The following is a 15,383-nucleotide window of genomic DNA, read 5'->3' on the forward strand; positions in this document are numbered from 1 at the left end:
AGCAATAGCTACCCTTCACCTGTCCTCTCCCCAGCCCCCATGACCGCTAATCTACTCTGCTCTGCTCTGCTCTTCTCTCTCTCTCTCTCTCGCTCGCTCTCTCTCTCTCTCTCTCTCTCTCTCTCTCTCTGGATTTGCCCGCTCTGGACATGTCATATAAGTGGAATAATATGGCACGTGGCTTTTTGTGTCTGCCTTCTTTCACACGGCACAATGTTTTCAGGGCTTATCCATGTGGGAGCACGTATCTGTATTTCATCCTCTTTTTATGGCCGAAATATGTTCCAGTATATGGATGGACCACCTTATGTCTATCCATTCATCAGCTGATGGACATTTGGGTTGTTTCCACCTTTCAAGTCTTTGTATGAACATATTCTCAGTTCTCTTGGGTATAAATCTAGATGTGGAATTGCTGAGTCATGATAACTTATATTTATCTCTTGAAGGAACTGCCAGACTGTTCCGCAGTGGCTACACCAGCTTGTATTCTCACCAGTAGCGTATGAGGGTCCACTTTCTCCACATCCTTGCCAACATTAGTTGTTATCCATTTTTTTAAAAAATTATACACATCCTAGTGGATATGAAGTAGTGCCGCATTGTGATTATTTGCATTTCCCTAACAACTAATGATGTTTATGCCCGTTTTTAATTGGGTTATTTGTCTTTTTTGTTGAGTTGTAAGAATTCTTCTTCATATATTCTGCATAGTAGACCCTTTTCAGATACATAATTTACAAATATTTTCTCTTGTTCTCTGGGTTTTCATTTTCTTAATCACACACATCGTTTTAATTTTGATGAAGTCCACTTTATTTTTCTTCTATTGATTGTGCTTTTGGTGTCATATCTAAGGAACCATTACCTAATCCAAGGTCAGAGATTATTCTTTTCCTGTCTTTTTATTGAAGTACAGTTGACTTTATATATATATATATATATATATATATATATATATATATATATATACACACACACACACACACACACACACACACACACACACATTTATTTATTCATGGGCTCAGTAGTTGTGGCTCATAGGCTCTAGAGCGCAGGCTCAGTAGTTGTGGCACACGGGCTTAGTTGCTCCGTGGCATGTGGGATCTTCCTGGACCCACAGGGGATTGAACCCGTGTCCCCTGCATTGGCAGACGGATTCTCAACCACTGTGCCACCAGGGAAGCCCTGACTTTTTATTGAAGTATAATTGAAGTATAAATTAATACATTAGCTTCAGGTGTACAACATAGTGCTTGGATATTTTTGTACATGTTTTTTCCCTATTGGTTCGTACTAGCAACCTGTCAAAATCAATTGGCCATAGATGTATGGGTTTCTTTCTGGATTCCCAATTCTTTTCCACTGATCTAAATGTCTGTTCTTATGCCAGTACCACATTGTCTTGGTTACTGTTGTTTTGTAGTAAGTTTTGGAATTGTGACATCCAACTTCGTTCTTTTTCAAGATTGTGTTGGCTATTCTGGGTCCATATAAGTTTCAGAACCAGCTTGTCCGTTTCTGCAAAAAAGGCAGTTGGAATTGTGATGGGGATTCTGTTAAATCTGTAGATTGCTTTGGAAGGAGAATTGCCGTCCTAACAATATTAAGTCTTCTGTGAACATGGATGTCTTTCCATTTATTCAGACTGTCTTTTATTCTTTTTAAACTGTGTCTCATATTGATAGTTTTCATTATGCAAGCCTTTACACTTCTTTGGTTAAATTTATTCCTAAGTATTTTAAGTTTGATGCTATTGTTAATGGAATTGTTTGTTCATTGCTGGTGTGTAGAAATGTAATTATGTATTGAACTTGTATCCTGCAGCCTTGCTGAACTCATTTATTCTAATATTTTTTGTGTGGATACTTTAGGGCTTTTTTAATATGTGACCATGTCATCTGCAGATGCAGATAGTTTTACTACTTACTTTTCCTATTTGAATGCCTTTTATTTATTTTTCTTGCCTAATTGCTTTGGATAGAATTCGCAGTACATTGTTGAACAGAAGTGGTAAGAACAGGCATCCTTGTCTTGTTCCTGATCTTGGGGGAAGCCTTACAGTCACTTAAGTTTCTCTTAGATGCTGTTTACTAGACTGAAGAAATTCCCTTCTATTCCTAGTTTTTTGTTTTGTTTAGTTTCGTTTTGGTTTTAGTGTTTTTATTATGAAAGAGTGTTGGATTCTGTTTAAATGCTTTTTCTACTGCATTGAGATAACTGTGCTTTTTGTCCATCAATAATGGTGCATTATGTTGATTTTTTTAATGTTGAATCACCCTTGCATTCTTGGGATAATACCACTTGGTCATGGTATATAATGCTTTTTATATGCTGCTGGAATTTATATGTTTGCTGGAATTTTCTTGAGGATTTTTCCATCTTCATTCATAGGAAATTGGTCTGCCATTTTCTTTTGACGACTTTGTCTGGTTTTGGTGTCGGGCTAGTTCTGGCCTCGTAGAATGTGAATTAGGAAAGTCATTTATTTTTGAGTCCTGCTTCAAGTCAGTCCAGAATACATTCTCAGTTTCTAATAACAAAACTAATCTGCTTCTCTGCACGTAGGAGTGTTCTTCACTCCTCACTCCTCACCAGAAGGAGGAGGCTTCCGTTAGGGTGGAGGTTGCCCCCAGACCCTGGTGTGGGGCTCTGCCCTTGGTTGGGGACCTGCTTTTCGGAGCTGAGCTCCCCACCAGCCCCTGAGCCAGTTTTTAGTGCAGAGCCGGCTCCCCGTGGGGGGCTGACCCCTCCCCTGCCCTCCTCAGTAGGAGTCAGCTTGGCTCGGGAAGGCAGCCTCTGCATCCGTGCCCCGGGCGTGGCCAGCAGCGTCCTCATCCTGCTCTGGACTCTGGGCCAGTCACCACACCAGAGGCCTCTCCAGCTCTCCTTGACCAGGATGGGCTTCCCTTACGTGGGGGGCGGCCCTTTCCATCCAGGGAGGAGGGGCTGCGCATGTGAGCGGCCTGGTGACTGTCCGATTCCATGGGATCGGGAGCCTGTGGAGCTAAAGGAGAGCTGAGAAACGGTTGCCCACCTGCTCTCGGGGGGAGGAAGCGGCCCAGAGGCCACACGACGGGCTTAGACTTCACCAAAGGTGGGTGAGCGGCAGGGTGACGGGCACCATCCCCGTCCTGTTAGTGAGCAGACGGTGTTGTCCACCGTGTCCGGGCCCATGACACTCCCTCTGCTCATTCTTTGCGGTGATCAGTGTTCAAGATGCGCCGTCAGGCATCTAAGAAGATTTAGTCAAAAAATCAGTTATGCACGATTTCTAATATTTGTAGTAGAATTGTCAGTTTTAATACTAGGTGATCAAGAGCAGAAAGGGGTTGATTTCACTTTTAGGAGTAGGTTTTGGGGACCCTGTAAGAGGCACCATCCCTCTTTTTCCTCCGGGCATATTCTACTTCAGTGACTTTTATTTTTCCATAGAAGAAAGGACTGTGGGACTGGGGCTGTGGTTCTTATTACAAAGAAAAATGCATTTTCTCTTTTCTCTTTAATTGCAGGACATTTTGGCACAAGTCCTACAGATTTTATTGAAGTCAAAGTTATTGGTATGTTTGTGTACTTTTTATGTTAAGCTAGAAGAAAGCCTTTTCCTGAGATTACGTAGTAACAGTTGTTTTCTTATAGGTCTTGGAAGACGAAAATGCAAATGTTGATGAGGTGGAATTGAAGCCAGATACCTTAATAAAATTATATCTTGGTTATAAAAAGTAAGGAAAATCTAACAAGTAGATGGTCCTAGGCCGTAGACTTATCCCCTGACCCCCAGTGCACTTACTGGTGTCACCTCAGATGGGGGGCTGTGAGCACGGTGCCAGGCCTGGCAGGCCTTTGACAGGGTCCTCTGATTCCCTCTGACCCATCCTGGGTGGGTCTCCATTTGACTCTTTCAGCTTTGGGGTTTTTCTTCTATTGGCAAATAAATGTCTCCTTAAATGGCTCGCCTAGAAAGTTTGGACCTCTGTGTCCCCGTGTCTTGATTTTATTTCACTTGACAGAGTTTGGGAGAGCAGGTTAAGGAACTGAATTTCCCGCAATACAGACGTCCTGCTGCTGGCAGAGCAGGAACCCGCCCTGCAGAGAACTAGGGGCTTTTCAGAGAGATGAGTGTGGCAGGGAAGCGGGAGATGGTCGGTCACACTCTCCACCCTCCGTCTGGGGAGCAAAGCACCTCTTAAAGATTGAAAACAGAAAGAAGCCTTTACTGCCTGCCTTTTAAAACAATAGTGATTGATTTCCTCGATTTTCTTGACAGTAAGAAATTAAGGGTTAACATCAATGTGCCAATGAAAACGGAACAGAAGCAGGAACAAGAAACCACACACAAAAACATCGAGGAAGATCGCAAGCTTCTGATCCAGGTGACACTGGGTGCCTGTCCCCTCGCGTGGGAGGTGGCCGCCGCAGCGGGGGTGGTGCTTCCTCTGGGCTGTGTGTCCTGTGACTTGGGAGTGGTGGCCAGGATGATGGGTGGTTCTGGATGGAGTAGATGGAATAATCGATGAAATAGATGAGAGCAAATACCTGTGGTGAGTTACTAAGATGGGAGGGAGGGGAAGTTGTTTAGTGCAGGGTCAGGCGGCTTCCGTGGCTTCGAAGACTGAACTTTTTCTCATTTTAAAAGTGTTTTCTACTTGGGTTAAATTGCTAAAATTGCTGCTCATAAGACCAAAACATTTTAATGTTTGTTGTGTTGGCGCTGAAACTTAAGTAGATGGAGTTGGCGCCCTGCCCGCTCTGACCTGCGGTGTGCTTGTTACCTGTTAGGAAATCGTAGTCCTCTGCGTGTTTGGCAGCCTTGTTGCTAGTTCTTCTTAATTACTACGGCTAAGTTCTTATAACTCCGTTAAACACATTTGTTTTTCTTTCCTTGGTCACACAGGCGGCTATTGTGAGAATTATGAAAATGAGGAAGGTTCTGAAGCACCAGCAGTTACTTGGAGAAGTGCTGACCCAGCTGTCCTCAAGGTTCAAGCCTCGGGTCCCAGTAATTAAGGTACAAGAATTAATAGCAGAAGCATTCAGATTACATTTCAGAAGCCAGAAGAGGTAACCACACTAGGCTGATTGCTGTGTCGCGAAGAAGGAACTTGGCTTAGTCACGTATAATAGGTTTCTGCAAAAGAAAATAGGATGATTTTTTTCAGCGTTTTATTGAAGCACGTACACAGAGAAGGGCCAAATCCTCAGCGTTCAGCTTGCTGACCTCGGCAAAGCGATCAGCTGCCCCAGACGAGAGGGAGCCTCGCGCTCCCTCCCGGCCGGTAGCCACGCCCTGGTGTCACCACCTCCGCGTGGCACTTTGCCGCCTTGAACTCTGCCCAGAGGGTCTTGAGAGTCCCCGCCCGAGCCCGCGGGGGAGGCGGTCTCCATGGATGTGGCTCGTTGCTCCGGGTCCCCTGGGTGGCCCGCGGCCCCTGGGCACACTCGAGGCTCGTTTCTGGTTGCCGTCATTTCAAACAGAAACTGGGTGGCAGGTACCGCGGGGCGGGTGCGGCTGGAGGGACGGGAGCCCCGGGGGCGGGGCTCTGGGCGGGGAGGCGGCGGTGCCCCAGGGATGGAGGGGGGTCCGTCTCCGTTCGGACCCTGAACATGTTTTTCTTTCCCTTTCACTACCTCTTCCTCTTCTAAAAACGGCGCCCAGAAATGCATTGACATTCTGATCGAGAAGGAATATTTGGAGCGAGTGGATGGTGAAAAGGACACCTACAGTTACCTGGCCTAACCCTCCTGGAGGGGTCTGACCGCGGCGCAGCCCCTCGTCCCGTGGGAAGGATGGAGGCGAGGCGGCGGCGGCGGCGGCAGCGCCATGCGGACCTCCTGCTCGGCCCGAGGCCCAGGCTCCCATCGCGGGCTCGGGGCGATGAGAACTGCTCAGGATCGCCACACTTCACGTCTGTAAATACGGACACCGACGCCATTTAAGCTAATTTAAGACCAGAGGGGATGGAACCTTCCTCGCTGAGGGCTGCATGCTTCTGCATCCGAATCAACCCATTGGCCACGTGAATGACAGCGGCCGGCCGGGCGGCCCTTCGGAGGCCGGCAGCGCCTGGAGAGCAGGTCTGAATGGACCCACGTGTAATCCGCTATGAAAAACCATTTGTATAGTGTGTTTCATTTTTTAATGTGTGAAAATAAAGAAAATTAAAGGATTTCTGTACAAGTCGCATTTGGTTTTGTTTTAAGTTTTACTAATTTCTATATGTAAATAAAAGACATAATGATTGTGCAAACGGGTATTCCCAGTGTCTTCCTGAGGTCCCAAGGGCTGCCCTCCTGAGATTGGCCTTTGTAAGCTCTTCCCAGCTTAAGCCCTTTGTCGTCTTTTTCTCCTCGACGCTGTGCTCAGCCCCGCGATTTCCTCCAGCGACTGAACAGCAGCTCCCAGGCCTCAGCGCCTCCCATGGCTTCTCTGTGGACACTTGCAAGGCTGGATGGGGTCATCCCGACACCTCCCGTGGGAAGAGTGGCCCCTGTTCCCGGGCGCTGGTCACGAGTGCGGCTTGGGGACCGTGTCTACCACCAGCGCCTCCCTCCTGCTTCCGACCAGTTGTTCGAAGGACAGTCACTCCTCATCCACGGTCCTGGTGTTGGCGATATACCACTGTCACTCAGCCCCCAGGCGGTCACTTCCCGGCCCGAGGACAGAAGGAACGGGAGGTGGGAGCAGAGGCCCCGGGGAAGGCTCAGTCTCAGGGGCTTCGTGGTCCCCATAAACCACAGGCAACTCCCGTGATGTGAGACGTGAACATGCTTGTCAACATCTGTGTGGTCCCTACCTGCCCGGAGGCCAGGTTCCAAGAGCAGGGCCAGAGGAAGACGCCAAAGCTAAGTCCTTACAGTTTCTTGGACCAATCTGGCACCTAACAGGTTAGTTTTAAAAAATTAAAAGTTAAACAGGTTATTAAAAGGAGTAGTAATAGACTAAGCGCTTGTGTAATGGTGTCCACTCTTTGTTTTTCTAGTACATTCTTCCTTTTCAAACAATCATAAAAGATTCCCAGTGTGTGAACCAGGCAAAGAGCATTGCCACCACCCCAGGGGACCGTCCCTCCCCCCAGATCCTGCAGTGCCCTGGGGCTCCAAGGACGGCCTAACTGCCCGCGAGTCCTGGCTGGGACCACAGCTCTGCTGCTCCTCTCAACAGTCCATCCGCCTCCGCGACTAACGTGCTGTGAGTAACCACCACGGAGCCAGTTGCCCAGCTTGTGTGTGAGTCTCATCGAGAGTGGGAAGGTAAATTTGAATGAGATTTTGCTGCTGTCTCTTGAGTTCCTGCAGGATGAGGAGTGCCTTTGGTAGGACCTAGGACATCTGTGAGCAAAGGCGGACTGACGGTAGGTGATTGGGTGGTTCCCTCCCATCCTCACATTCAGTACCTGTACCTGCCCACCCCCCTCACACTTGGCAACTGTCCTGTTTAATGGGTGTGGAATAAAAAGCAGCTCAAGACTTTGTGCCTCTGTTCCCTAAACCATAGCCTCGCCTAACAAGGACGGCCGGGCCTCCAAACACAAGCCATGAGAATTGAGTTTCCTGCATTTTCAGGATAACGTCAATAGTAAGTATCTTCCGAATCTACTTAGGGACAGATGCCCAGGCCTTCTGAAAGCTGTTTGATGCACAGTTGCTACAGGAAGTCCATGCCCTGGGGGAGGGATGGTGGACGGCAGCCCTGGCAGGACCCACAGGAGTTGGTCGGTTGAAGGAAACCCATGTTCCAGGCTATCACTGTGGTACCGTGGTCTGAGGGAACCATTTCCTCTCGCCTGGGAGGGGAGCAGGCAAGGTGGGGCCCCACTGCCAGGAGCCTCTCTCTCCTGGGCTGGGCGCTTGGACCTCACGTCTGCGTTAATGCAAACTGCCAGGCGGTCACCCGGCAGTGCCTTTGTGAGAAGCAGCCAGGGACGCCAAAGTACAGGCCTAGGTAGCAGGTGCAGGGAGAATGAGCTGCAGGACCAAGAGGCACCTGAATTTAACATATTTTTACTGACTGAGCATTTTAAGATGGCCTTACCTATTTGTCGAGGTATCTAATTTTACTTTGAAAGAAATTTAAGATTTTACCACACCCAGATGAAAAAATCCAACATGCTGACCCATTTGAACTGAATCCCCCTTCTAATGAAGACAATTTCTTTTTTTTTTTTTTTAGGAATGGCAATAACTTGTCTGGGTGATTGGATTTTATATACACGAATTTCATCTCCAGTGGCAGCACAGTGACTTGGTCATAATAGGTGAGTGTGGATGGTTTTTTAAAACCTCTTTCTGGAGGTGCGGTTCACATACAAAAAGCTGTGCGGATTTGATGTATTGGACCATTTCTAATACCAGGTGCTACATACACCCGTCACTGGAATTGTTTGTAACAGGTTGGAGGAACAAGCAAGCATTTATTTGAGCTTATTCCAGTAAGAGCCCAAAGCTCATACAACTTCCGGCAGAATACTTACGTTCTTCAGAACGTCCACATGTGAAATCCCTCTTGACGACCCATCTACGAATCGAAATTACACGATGTTAGTTGACTTTTGGCGGGTGCGGGGGCAGAGGTGGAAATCGGGACTTCGGAGTCACTGACTGGATTCAGTGAAGGCTGGAGGGTGAATGATTCAGACAATATCAAAAAATAATTAGCGGGACTTCCCCGGCGGTCCAGGGGTTAGGACTCCACGCTCCCACCGCAGGGGGCACGGGTTCGATCCCTGGCCGGGGGAACTAAGATCCTGTATGTCACCCAGCACAGCCAAAAAATAAAAAAAGAGGAAGCAGTTTCTAGGTAGATAATTATAAATTTTTTATAAATTACAAAATATTGAAGAGAATTTTGACACACGGAACGGTGTTGTCATGGTGCCTTCAGATTTGCTTGGGGCAGTTTACTCTGAGGCTGAGGTGCTGCCTGTATTTGGACATTAGGACTGCGGTCAGACGTGTGGGCCCTCATGACCATCAGGGGAAAAGCTTCAGGACTACAGACACCGGCCAGCTGGGCAGCGTGTTGTCGGGTTCTTTATCCTCAGTGAACAATGGGTGGCATCCCTAAACCATGGAAACTATTTGAAACGTATCCGTATCTTGTGGTAACTCGTTACACTCATCTCATCCTACTTAGGCGTCTGTTTTCCCTGGTAGGGAACTAACCACCAGGCTTACCCACATACAAAGTCAATTACCACCTCGGTGAGGGGAGCAAGGGGAAGGGAGAAAAGCATGTACTTAAACTTAGCTTTTGCCAATCTTCTCTGTTACCTGGGTATTTGAATACGTTGTGTCAGGCTCTGTGGTTTTTTCCCCCCATTACAGATAAAGGAAGATCTAAAGCTGCCTGGACCGAAGGACGCTCTTGATCACATGGGATGTAGCCGTGGCTGCGTGTCAACAGTGTTTCTGGTCAGAATCTCCGTGTCCACGAGGTCAGTGGGTAGGTTACTGGAGGTATATTGCAAACCAGGGTACAAAGCCTGCTGTGCACCGAGAATACACACCAGCTGGTGCTCGCAAAGACTGCCGTCCATCGGTACAACTGCTGTCTTTCTGCTGCATTTGGGCCTCTGGTGTACTAAACGAGCAGAACCTACCTGAGCTCAAGGACCCACCTCCCGGTGTTGGCGTCTGGGGACAGGTTGGGAGCTACACACAGTAGAAAAGTTGTGGCTGGAATGAGCTCTGTCAGTAGCTGCTGTTGGGGGCGAGTCATCCCTGGGGCGTCCCGAACAGGCCCACGTGCAGCAGGGAACAGACGGGCTCCGCTGGGGCTGAGTGCCAAGGGCTGGATGCGGTGATCAGGCAAACGTGGGGTGACCCTCCGTGAACAGGTCAGTGACAGGCGGCCGAGTGCAGGTCCCGCTTCCTGGGTGGGGCGTGGGGACAGGACATCCCAGCAGGGTGGCGGAGAAGACACGGATGACACCCCCAAGGCTGGGTCTCTTCTCTTCGGTGCCAAAGCCAAGGGGCCCATGAACTGTGTGCCAGGACTCAGGTGGCTGTGGCTTGTGCGTGGATGCAGTGGGAACCAGTCTCCTCAGCGTTTGTGCAACTGCAGAGGCAGGTGAGTTCTGACGGAGCTTCCCGTTAACCATTACCATGTTATAAATCAGTGAAAATTTACCAAACTCTAGTAGAGGCAGCTACGCACCCGGGCTGACGACAGCCGTCTGGGCTCTCCCACCACGACGGCGTCACTGTGCCACCGCCGCCTGGCCCGAGGAGCAGCGCCACCTCCTTGGGACGTAAGAAAGAGGGTGTTCTTATTACTTCTTCAAGGAGGTATGAACCTAGTCTGGCTACATATCCCCGTCGTATCTGAAGGGCTGTATCTAGACTTGTGGGATTTAGAGCTAGATCGGTTCTCAGAAGTCGCTTCCTCCGATTGTCTGTTGTTTCACATGGAGAACGAGGCTTAGAGGGTGCGTAGCTGCAGGCCTCTCGGCAGCCGGGGACGTGCCCCGCACTGGTCTCCGATGCCAGCAGTGAGTCCCTTATTAAATTGTGACGTGTATTAGTGGTAGTAGGTTTATATGTAGGCATATATTTGTTATATTTGGTATTAACTTGCCTAATAAATAGGCAGTATTAGTGAAACCAAGATTTCAGTAGGATGGCTACTGGAAAACCGAAGGAGTTAAATGTTTTTCCCATTAGACTCAGTCGTCTTTTTCTAAAATCAATCAGCTGAGGAAGCTGTGTGACAGATGACAACGACCAGGAGAAGTTCAAGTATTCTTTATTCAAAGTTGAAAAATGTACCACACTGCATTATTGCAAAAATTCACTGGTACAAAACACTTTGCAGCTGGTGAGAAGGCAATAAAAAGTTGATTTTTAAACTCATTACTATAAATTATTCTTACAGTACTTTTAGCAAATTCAGAATTTCAAACTGCATTTTCTTTTTCTAAATCGCCCACAGTACTCGAGGTTCCTGAAGCTAAGGCAGCTGTTCCAAGAGGAGAAGGGGGGAGGTAGCAGACGTCAAGGGATTTCCATTTCTCTTTCGATGCCCACGTACTTGAGGGCGTCAGCCTGGCTGTATCTGAAACAAACAGCAAGAAAAAGGGGTGAGTACTATCTGAAACAAACAGCAAGAAAAAGGGGTGAGTGCCCTCCAGCCCGGGGTGAGATCCAACACAGCCAAGTCCGCTTCGTTGAGTGTGTTGCACTCACACGTCCACAAGGAAAAGCACACACGCATCCTGTTACACAGCTGCATCATTGGGCCAATTCCAGTTGCAAAGTGGATGGAACTGGTAGTACAACCCTTCCCCAGTTCTCTCCCCAGCCAGCCCTGTGCCCCTGAAACCAACCTCCAGCGAAGGCAGGCCCGCAGCGCGGTGATTAGGCCTAACACGGGGAAGGCAAAGTAACTGCGACGCGGCAGAGCCCTGACTTGGGCCCTTAGTCAAAGCAGCCAGAGCTGGTCACGCCCCGCCCCCGCCTTGAAGAAAGAACAGGACAGAGGCCAGAAGAGGCACCTGCGACCTCCACTGCCGGCTGGAACCTACAGTGCACCCAAAGGAAGGTCTACCAGCTGCCCCTCACTCAGAGCTGGGGGGGCTACGGCTTCGTAACCTCCCACTAATTTTGCCATTGAAAGTGGCTACACACGGGCCCTACTTTACGACAACTCAGCACTCAAGAAACAGCTTCTGGATGGGATGTACATTCAGCCACAGGATTCGTTTAACTAGACAGACGTCTGAGTGCATTTAAATAAAAATTATAGAACTTGTCAGTTTATCCCCCAGAGCTTGACAGCAGAGGCTGCCGGCCGGCGTGCCTTCTCCCGCAGAAAGGACCCCAAAGGTAAAATGCAGCTGTCCACATTTTTTTTGACTTATATTAAAGCATTACTTGTATAATGGAAAACTACGTTACCAAACTCCCACCACTGCCCACGACAAATAACGACCAGAACTCTGTTACTCTAACGACAGAAGCTCCAGCCTGGAGCTGGACCAGAGAGGAAAAGCCCTTGATGACTCTAGAAATGTACTGTTACCAACCTGTAATCAAAAAACAGCTCTTCACCAGTCTGGATGGCTCTCTTAGCAAAAATCCCTATCCTGTGATCGCCGTTAACCATCATCACTGCAGAGAGAGATGCCGGGGTCAGTGAAGTCGGCCCAGGAGAGGTGCTGACCGTTCACGTAACAAGTGTCAACCCAGAACCACTCAGGCCAACCTGCGGCAGCTCCACCTCCGGGGACACCTACCTTTTGCATAGCAGTTTGGATTTACTGAGTGATTTGCAAAACGAATTTTGTTACCCTTGCGGGTTGCATCCACCACAAAATCTAAAGAGAAAAAATAAGCACAATCCCGTAAACAATTTCAGCTATACAGAGCAGTAAACACAAAGTTATTATGATTCTGGAAATACAACTGGTTATGCTTCTTCAGGGTTCGCCTTCAAAAGCAAATCATTCAACCAACTTCACCTAGTATGAAATGACATTTGGAAGAAAATGTTCTCTAGGTAAAAATTAATCAGTGATTCCAGACAGTTATATCAGCTGTAAACACCTGTTACTGACCAAAGCATGGCAAAAAATAAAATCTAACTAAATTCTTCCCTTCACATTTTAAATTATATTAGTTTTCTTCATTATGGAGCACATTCATGAAAGAACCCACTCTACCTGCTTCAGCTGAGAGGCCCCCTGAATAGCTTGGGTGTGACGTGCACACTCCCAGCAGTGACCCGACTACACCAGAAGTTTTCCACCCAGGATCAGCATCTGCACACGCAGCGCCCTTTACCCTCGTTGTCCTCTGAGGACCCCCAGGAGCGTTGTGGAGATGCTTCACGAGGCCTTGCTCCACACCCTTCCCAGGTCAGAGGCACTAACTGGAGGAGGTGGGCCCAGCCAGCTGGTACCTGTGGCAAGAGGGGCACGAGAGGAGAGCCAGGCAGTGAAGCCAAGGAACGGCCCGGGGCCAGGGCAGCGATCTCTCCCTGCACACAGAACCCCCTACGGCTCAGGGAGCCTCCACCTCCGCCCTCAAGTTACACTCATCCAACCTGGCTGACTTCCCAGCAAACAGCCCATTCCTTAGCCCAGGCTGGGGCTCCTTCCAACACTGCAGACACTGGGGGCCCCTAATGTCGTTTCTGATACTCAAGCCACCAGAAGGGCCCGTGCAACCCGGGAACCAAATGCACTCTAATTCATCAACATACCATTGTTCAAGTTGAAGAGAAAGCTGCACATGTATTTATCATATACTTTCCCTCTTCTGTCTGCTTCATCTTGAGAAATAATCTAAAAGGAAGGACATGGGGGAGGTTATTTTGCAACAGGTGAGCCTGGTAGGCGAACACACACCAGCTCATCAGGAACAGTTGGGACCTTGAGGGGTCACTGTGGCCAGTTTCTCTCTTTGTCAAAAACAGTGATATTTTAAGGACTCTAACTTAGAAATATTGAATCCTTCCACATTTAAAGTAACTATGCTTGGAGAAAGTGATGAACAAAAGTCTTTTTACTCAGTACAAAATACAAACCGGGTGGGTTAATCGCACAATGAAGCCAGCCCCAGGGTTTTTCCTGACTTAGGTCCTTATCAACTTGGCTGTGGATTAAGTAGGACAGACTCCTCATTTTAAAGCTCTTGTTCTCCCCCTTGTCCCCAGGTGATAAAAGCTGTGACAAGGACTGAAGCCATGTAGCTTAACTTCCAAACAAACCAAACCCACAAGCCCAAGCTGAAAAGGCATTTTAAATTCACTTCTCATCAAACCCAACAGACTTGCCCAATGAAAATCAGTCCCAAGCAAAGTGAGTACAGATGACGCCCGCGAGCATCCCTCTGTCTGCAACTGGACGGCTGTGCCTTACCTCTCCGCAGTATTCCGAGATGAATTCGTTCTTCTGTACAGGATCTTTGATGAAAATCCCCCAGCCCGCCACATCAGACGGTGCCAGCAATAAATGCTAGAGAACAATAAACACAGTCATATGATCAGAGGAGAGCGAAGTGGACAAACCAGACATGGGATGACCCAGGGTAATTCAGCCACGGGCGGGGGAAGGGGTCAGCTCCCCCGCGTTACCGAAGGGCTTGGCAAACTGCAAGAACGTTTTGGTTTTTGTAAATCAAGTACAGAGCCTGAGTATCCTCTGTCTCTCTCAGAAATAGGACATCACCTATGCTGGTGCGGGTCCCTCCGACTGCGGTCCTTGCACGAGGCATCCTGACACGCTGCACCATTTGCTTCCCTGTCCGTCCTTCCGCCCTTGACTTCCTGGACTTCACGTGCAACGTGCCTGTCACACAGGGACCCCTTGCTCCCCCTCTGTCCGTGCCCCCCGCACCTCCCCAAGGCGGCCTCTATCACCACCTCCTCCGGGTCCAGTCCCAGCCCCCGTGGGGCCCTCTCCTGGCTCTTCACCAGCTTTTATTCCTCCCGAAGCGCTGCCCTTCCTTCCAGGGCGCTTTTCTCTTGGGCGCATCCTTCCACAGCCCTTCCTCACGACAGCACGAAAAACCACCACGAGGGGCAGCACGTTCCCGTGGGCCAGCATTCTGTTCTTAGCGGATGCCAAGATGGCTGATCACTGCTGTGGCTTCTACCGTTAGAGTCTGTTTGGGAATGAGTCCCTGACCTTTCATCGTGGCTCATCATTATGCTTTCATTCCAAGTATCCTCGTGGCCTCGAAAAAGACCCCCGGGTCCCCAGGTTACCGATCTGTGCTTGTTCTGACTCAGCCTACACTCCCTGTCGGGGAAGAATTAACCAAGTACCTTCCTGACCAGCGAAATACTGTTAAGCAAATGAAACCCCGTTGGTACAAAGTATCTACACAGTTTTCTGTTTTAGGAGGTAAAAGATGTGTTAGAAAGACATGTCGCCATTAGGATTATCCACTTTCTGAACTGAAGGAGGGGTTTTCATCATACAGTGGGAAAGTACAGGATTGAGGGAGAAATGGGAGTTCTCAGGGCTGAATGGGTGTCCCCGGGAAACCACGCCAGCATCACTGTGACGTGAGGACCTAGAGTAAAACCGTCTGAACGCCTGATAGCAAATGCCACAGCCAAAAATATAAAGCCACTGCCATAAACAGAACTTCCAGTAGAGCAGGACTGACAGTACTGCGATCTCAGTTACATTACACACTAGTTCAAGACCCTAAGAGAAGAGCGTGCTGCGTGCACACGGGGTGGTCACTCACGGCACAGGGTCCGGGGCCGGAACGCCTGGCTGAGTTCCTGCTCCTTTCCTGACAAGTCTCAGAACGTTGGGTTTAATGATTATTCCTAACTCAGGGAGTTAGGAAGACTAATGAGTTAATACACAAAGTGCTTAGACCAGGGCCTGCTCTGTATTAAATAATAAATGTCAGCTATTATTATA

The 15,383-nt window shown here is 48.6% G+C and overlaps 2 protein-coding genes and 1 long non-coding RNA gene across 18 annotated transcripts in view; 2 read left to right on the forward strand and 1 right to left on the reverse strand.

Moving 5' to 3' along the window:
* Positions 1-6,170, forward strand: part of CUL1 (cullin 1) — a 107,159-nt gene extending 100,989 nt beyond the window's left edge. For both annotated transcript variants that reach the window (XM_019933888.3, XM_019933887.3), the window contains exons 18-22: positions 3,516-3,563; positions 3,643-3,725; positions 4,271-4,376; positions 4,898-5,011; positions 5,660-6,170. In XM_019933888.3, coding sequence (XP_019789447.1) covers positions 3,516-3,563; positions 3,643-3,725; positions 4,271-4,376; positions 4,898-5,011; positions 5,660-5,740 — 432 coding nt within the window. In that variant the 3' untranslated portion in view covers positions 5,741-6,170. The remainder of the gene's footprint in view (positions 1-3,515; positions 3,564-3,642; positions 3,726-4,270; positions 4,377-4,897; positions 5,012-5,659) is intronic.
* A 1,451-nt stretch (positions 6,171-7,621) lies between these two features.
* On the forward strand, positions 7,622-14,132 carry LOC117313634 (uncharacterized). The gene is made up of 4 exons (XR_012334136.1): positions 7,622-8,258; positions 9,328-10,253; positions 10,666-11,081; positions 13,658-14,132. It is a non-coding gene; the product is annotated as an uncharacterized lncRNA (long non-coding RNA).
* Positions 10,732-15,383, reverse strand: part of EZH2 (enhancer of zeste 2 polycomb repressive complex 2 subunit) — a 62,042-nt gene continuing 57,390 nt past the window's right edge. For all 15 annotated transcript variants that reach the window (XM_073810038.1, XM_073810039.1, XM_019933901.3 and 12 more), the window contains 5 exons: positions 13,863-13,958; positions 13,205-13,286; positions 12,237-12,317; positions 12,027-12,111; positions 10,732-11,056 (listed from right to left, as the gene is read on the reverse strand). In XM_073810038.1, the coding sequence (XP_073666139.1) occupies positions 10,996-11,056; positions 12,027-12,111; positions 12,237-12,317; positions 13,205-13,286; positions 13,863-13,958 (405 nt within the window). In that variant the 3' untranslated portion in view covers positions 10,732-10,995. The remainder of the gene's footprint in view (positions 11,057-12,026; positions 12,112-12,236; positions 12,318-13,204; positions 13,287-13,862; positions 13,959-15,383) is intronic.

Source organism: Tursiops truncatus, chromosome 9, assembly GCF_011762595.2.
Source record: "Tursiops truncatus isolate mTurTru1 chromosome 9, mTurTru1.mat.Y, whole genome shotgun sequence".
Classification (NCBI taxonomy): domain Eukaryota; kingdom Metazoa; phylum Chordata; class Mammalia; order Artiodactyla; family Delphinidae; genus Tursiops; species Tursiops truncatus.